Source organism: Numida meleagris, chromosome 3 (genome assembly GCF_002078875.1).
Source record: "Numida meleagris isolate 19003 breed g44 Domestic line chromosome 3, NumMel1.0, whole genome shotgun sequence".
NCBI classification, from domain to species: Eukaryota; Metazoa; Chordata; class Aves; order Galliformes; family Numididae; genus Numida; species Numida meleagris.
Window position 1 is genome coordinate 34,992,194 of NC_034411.1, and position 6,472 is coordinate 34,998,665.

Sequence of the window (6,472 nt, forward strand, 5' to 3'; positions counted from 1 at the left end):
CGATAGAGAGCTACAGACACAGAAACGCTTTCAAAACACAAGCATTTAATTTGTTTAAATGTTAAGAGAGATGTAAATAACGGACGCTAGCAACAAAGTGCTCAAAAGCATACCGAAAACATATTCCGTACACAGTTAGCAACAGAAGTCTGTGCAAAAGTAAGAAAGTTACACATTATAAAAAATACTCCGTAACTATAATTTAAAAGAGGGGGAAAAAAAAGACAAGGGAATTGATTTCTCAGTTCATATAATTTATTGCAGTTAGCACACAGTTTAAAAATTCACCAACACACCAATAGTACAAAACTAAACAGCATTATAAGTTATTCCCCCCTCAGGAAAATAAAACATACTATGATTGTCAAAGCTAGATGTCAGTCTAAGTTTTAGAACAAAAGAAGAATGTGAAACTAATAAAAGGAAAAAAGCAATCACTCACAAGGACCACAAAAAAATCCAAGAGAAAGTCCATTTTTTCTCAGACACTGATTGTCTTCTCTAAATTAATAAAAGAATGTATTTTTAAACCTAGAAACTATTCAAGTAACTAAAGATAACGCTCCAAGGCCATTTTCACAGCTTTTTTTTTGTTTTGTTTTAAATGCCATTACAGCCAAATTAACACACATTTGACCAAATATTTCCAAAACAGTCCAGCAATACACAATGGAGTTTTCCATTCAGTATCTTAAGCACAAAAATAGGCTATGTTTACAGTAGTTAAGGCGATCAAATTTTAAACAAAAGCAGAAAAAAAAAGGAAAAACAGCAAACGTTTTCCATGCTACTCCCATAGACCTTATTTGTAAGTGCAAGACAGGAAAACAAACACTGTGCAAAATGCTTTTGACCTGCGTGTTGGTCATTAAAACCACACGTCAGGCTGCAGTCTCTGCTGCTTGGATACACAGAGCCCTCTACCCTCCCCCGGCCCCCCCCCCCTCCCCCGTCAATCAGGGCTTTCCAGTCCTTTCAGCCCGGGGCTTTTTCAGTCCACAGACCCTTTTCAAGGGGGGAAAAAGAATGACCTATTGTGGATGTGTACAGCAGGAATCCTAAAAATGCTCATCTGGGTAAATGTATGCACCTAAAGTTGGAGCTGGCGTGGGGTTTGTGCAATTAGAAGGTTCTCTTTTAATGAATGCACACTGCACATGCAAATCTTTAAGCCTGTTTGTAAACATTCATATTTTCCTTGTTACGTAGCTAAATTGTCAACTCGTAGCTTAAGTTTTTCTCAACTGAAAGACAGTGGGAAGGAAAATTTAAATTATATAAAATAAAAACAGTGCATTTACGTTCTTCATAACACCGGCATTTTCAACGGTGCTTTTTTCCTAAGGAAATTAAATAATTTTAAACTCACTCATTAAAGTTATACAATGCAAACAAAGACAAAAATATACTGAAACTCATGCATTTCTGTAGCGTTAATATTTACTTTTCAAGACTCAACTAAGAGCATCAACACAACCTGCCAAGTTCTTTGATACCTCCCCCCGGCCCATGTAATCAATTACAGTATACAATAACAGTAATTCACATTTTTTAAACACACAGTTCATCACTGCTGAAGCTGCAATATCCTTTTTCATCCCAAGCAAACCTTCACATAAGACAGAGTCCCAGTGATCCCAGTGTAGTACTCTCAGGGTTTTTGTTTTGTGTTGGTTTTTTTTTTTGTTTTTTTGTTTTTTTGTTTTTTTTCCAGTGGGAACTGTCAGAAATCCAGAAGTTGCCATAATAAGTTTTAAGTCAACCGCTTGTTTAAAAATAGATAATCCAGCATTTCAGAAATTTTCCATTTGGGTCTAAAAGCATTCAGGTTTCCAACAGCTAGAAAGGACTCATGCAATTAGAAAAATGTAAAGGAACCGATATAATTGGGAAAGGATTTCTACATTCAGATTTTGAAAGGAAAAATATCTAGAGCTGAAAATAACGCAGCGTTTTGGGGAGAACAAAGCCATGTCAACATTTTCAAATTGGAGATTCTTTAAAATTAAACTATCCGCTGGCTTCTAGTCCAAAAAAAGGGGGAAAAAAATACGCTCCGATGCTTATTACTTTGCCACGTTACCTCTACAGTTCCGTTTCATCAGAGTGCTAAATTAGTGAAATATTCATGCTGCCTTAAAGTGCAAAAACAAGCTAATAGCCAAACTTTCAGTTCAAGGAAACAAGATTGCTTTTAGACTGTACCACAACTATATAGATTTATATATATATTATTTATATATATAAAAATTTTATTTCCAAAGTTCTTGTGAGCTATCTTCTAAGGTCCAGTCTCTGACAGTAGGTAAGCTCAGTGCTTCGCTTTTGACAGACAATGAGTTCACCAACTCACAGTGAAACTTCCGAATGTGTCTGTAAAGGTCTCCGGACTGCGTGAACCTGCGCTCACACCACTTACAAGCGTGTGGCTTCTCCCGCGTGTGAACCACTGCGTGGCGGCTCAGGTTGTGGGAGTACTGGAAGCTCTTCCCACACTGGGTGCAAGTGTAGGGCTTTTCACCTGAATGAGTCCTCTCATGACGTTTCAAGGTGTACATGCAAGAAAAAGTCTTACCACACAGCGAGCAGGTGGGGACATTGACATCAGTAGCAGGCTTGCTGCGGATCCCGTCCTGCTCTCGAAAGTGCGTGCTTAAATGGATCTGCAGAATGTGGGGACTGGGAAAGACTTTGTTGCACAGAGGACACATAAAAATTTGGCCAGCGGGGCTAAGTATGTTTGACACGTAAGGGAGCAAGCTGCTGTCCATGTTGCCTTCCACCTGGACTCGCTCGTTCTCTGGAGTTATCATCTCGTCATCACTTGCCTTGTCCTCTCTATCTAGCTCCCTCAAGACCGAATCTTCCCTCATCGGAGCCAGATGGGCCGGCTCGTACGGTACCCTGTTATTAGTGCTCACACTTTCTTTCACAGTGCTATGTTCCATATCATAGTCATTAGTGCCAACATCACTCTCATCACAGGAAGCCTCTTTCTCCACCTTCACCTGAACCAGGCTGCTTCTAAGCATGTCCTGCGAAGAGAAATAAGAACTGTTCAAATTTTCAACTCCTGAAAGGCTGGACTTGACAGACAGGTCCAGCACGCAGTCAACATCTGCTGAATCCCTCACGGAGGTGACAGACCTCTGGGACAAAGACTCTGTTGAGCTGCAGGGGCTGGCTACTGTTTTTCCAGCTGCTGTTGCGTGTGTCTCTGCCTCTCCGCCAGTCTGGGGAATGCCTGCTGAGTCTGAGGGCAATCTCATCCACATGTTCCCAGGCTCGGCCGCCAAGTCTCTTTTGCTAGGCAGGATGTTCAATTTTTCATCTTCTCCTTCATCTTCATCACTGGGCAAGTCTCCTGGCATGTGGCTGCTGCCGTCGGAGAGGCTTTCCACTTTGTCTGAACAACTTGAGGCGTCTTCCTCCTTTTTTGTACTGTCTGCCTCCGTGGTTGCTTTCTCTTTCAGCTTCTTTTTGCAGACTTTGACAATGTCATACATGTGGAGATAACTGGCAGCTGCTAGCACGTCTTCAATGGGCAAGTCTTTGAACTGGAGTTTTCCTTCGTACATGAATTCAAGCAGGAGAGCGAAAGCTGGGGCTGTAACAATGTCGCTGTTCAGATGAACAATGTCTCTTTTGTCCAGCTGGTCCTTGTAAAAGAGGTGGAAATACATGCTGCATGAAGCCAGTACAGCTCTGTGCGCTCGGAACTGGGCATCTCCTACCAGAACAGTGCAATCACAAAGAAAACCCTGATGTCTCTGCTCACTCAGACACTGTAGCAAATGCCTGCTGTGGTCAGGAAACTCCATGCTGTCTTCATAACCTATAAAGTAACAAGATTTTTAAAAATTACAAGCAGGTCAGAACAACAGAACTTATGAACCCAAGTTATTCCACTCTGAAAGCCCGGCGTTCCTACTGCCAGAATTCTGACACCGCCACTACGCAAGGATTATTTAACGCGTACACACAATGGCCTCTCTTTCCCCAGTCAACCACTGAAGTTCTGCTTTCCCCTCACTCCTAAATAAGCCATTCTAATAAGCGCTTAGCTACATTTGTACACTTTTTTTTTTTTTTTAAAGTACCACCACTGTTCATAAAATCTGTTCAACAGTTATTTTTTTCTTTCTCAGGGAACTTCCTCCAGATTGTATCCCTAGGAAGACTAAGCAAAAAAAAAAAAAAAAAAATTTTTTTCTTTAAACACAAAGTTTGAGAGATGACAGAGGGAAAAAAAAAATCAGTCAATCAACATTCTTTTTAAAGCTAAACTGTGATAACAGGAGAGTTTTCTGTATGAAGAAATGTTGAAGAAATGTTAACTGCCCAAACCTGAAGGTCTAGCATTCGTAAAGAATACAAACTGACAGGGGTAAATAATTTTTTATTGATAGGAAAATCAAGTCTTTTTAGAAACCTAGCTTGTGCTGCTTTCTCCTCCTGGTAGGCACACTTTTAGGTTTGGAACCTTCTCCACACTGTGCAACAGAAAACAAAACCCTTTTTGCTAAGATGCAGAATTTGCAAAAGGAAAAGAAAACTATCAGTTAAAATGCCATTGAGCACCGCTTCCCCTGTGCAGAAGGACAGAAATTTCCCTCCCCTCCCACACCACACTGAGTTTGCAGCACCAAACTTGAAAAAAAAAAAAAAAAAAAGCCATTCAACGTGAGTATGTGTGCACATTTAAAATGAGTATCCTGAGTGCTGTGCTTACCCAAGTCTTTTTCTATTCACCCCTCTCTGATGAGAACAACAACAGCAAAAAAATACCCACAAAAAAACCAACAAACCAAACTTCAAAGAAGTAGAGAAGTCAGAATTCAAACAGAAAGTAAAATCTCCCAAAACCCTGCCTCAACCTATTCTTCTGTGAGTGGTGGCAATGCTCTTCCAAACCATCCAACAGACCGTGGCTCTCTGAGCTGGCAGATATTGCTGAAAAATGCCCATCCCCGGCAAAGCAAGATGTGCTGAAACTTAGAGCACAACCCTCGCTATATTCTGTAAAATACCACCGCTAGAGTAAAGCACGAAGATTTACAATACAATCACTTTAAGTGCCCCACAGCCAACATCAATCCTAATCCTTAAGAGGGCTAAAAATAAAGATTGGAGGGCAGCTCACAAGGTAGCTGTGATCAAATTAGGAGGCTGAAAGGACAGAGAGGGACGAAGAAGGAAGCTTATAAACATCTGATCCAGCTGACTGTGGCCATATGGCAGCTGCTGCCCAGATAAAGAGATTAAGAATAGAGGAGTGCGATTACAGCTGTCTGGCCAATTCAGGCAGCTCAAATCTACAAGTTCTAAATTAGTCGCAAATACAAAAACTCCTTCAAATAATTATTGTTATGCCGGAATAAAAGATTGCAAATGCTACAGGCGAGAAAGAAAAGAAGAAACCAGTCAGGCTATTCTCCCAGGTACAAAAGTTTCTAAACACATAAGTGATTTCTATCTTTCAGAAGCACTCCAGCTGTATGCTCCCACAGTTCCGGGCTGCTGGCTATTTAACCACCAAGCGCAGTGAGAGCCTTCACAACAAACACGGTTCGGCCAGAACGCTTCTTTTTAAAAGCACGCTCGTGTCTATTTCACCGAAAATCCCCGTAAAGTCAACGTAAAGATGCAGCACAAAAGCATAAAGCAGAACTCCCGTTAGCTCGCCACCGAATGCATTTCGGTTTTGCTCTCAGAAATTGAGAACGAAGTTGCTCTCGTCACATCTTAAAACCAGAAATTTTCTTCTCACGATATGCATTCAAGTTAATTCTATCCATGTGCATCAAACTGGTACTCTCAAACTGCAGCCCCAGCCTTTTTGACCAAGTCCACTTATCTGCTTAATACTCAATTTCATATATTACCTCCAAACTTGGTTAGAAAAGTAATGTGATTTTTCCTGAAATTCAATAAACAACACACCAAAACAGAAAGATGCTGTATCTAATCTATTGCTACTCCTACCTTTAGTACACATAAACCTGATTAAGTCCTTTCCTCTGAGTCTCGCTGGCTCCAGGTCTGTTAGATCGGTGGAAAAAAAGCAGACTGGGAGAGACAGATGCAAAGTGGAGATGATGTTAGAGAGGAATGAGATACCTTCTCCACACACAGATCTGCACACACTAACTCCCTGTCTGTGTGTTAGAATAAAAGGCTGAGGGATGGCAGGCTGTCAGCTGCTCTGACATCATGTTCAGATGGAAATGCTACCTCCAGCTGTGCTCCTTTTAATGCCATATGCTACTCCTCTACACTCCTGCCACCAGCTTTTTCTTAGGAGAACTTTTCTCTTCTGTTAGTATAAACAAAATACTTCAAAGTCTCTTTTTTTCAAACTTTCGAACAGGGGGGAAAAAGGGAAAAAAAAAAAAAAGAAAAAAAAAGAAAATCCTCAACATATGGGGCTCCGCCGCGCTCGCGGCACATCGACACTTCTGCCTCAACTTGG

At 41.0% G+C, this 6,472-nt stretch overlaps 1 protein-coding gene across 1 annotated transcript; it reads right to left on the minus strand.

Moving 5' to 3' along the window:
* On the minus strand, positions 238 to 6,409 carry ZBTB18 (zinc finger and BTB domain containing 18). The gene is made up of 2 exons (XM_021392124.1): positions 5,986 to 6,409; positions 238 to 3,835 (listed from the first exon to the last, which is right to left on the minus strand). The coding sequence occupies exons 1-2, from the start codon at positions 5,996 to 5,998 to the stop codon at positions 2,253 to 2,255; spliced, it is 1,596 nt and encodes a 531-aa protein (XP_021247799.1). The 5' UTR covers positions 5,999 to 6,409; the 3' UTR covers positions 238 to 2,252.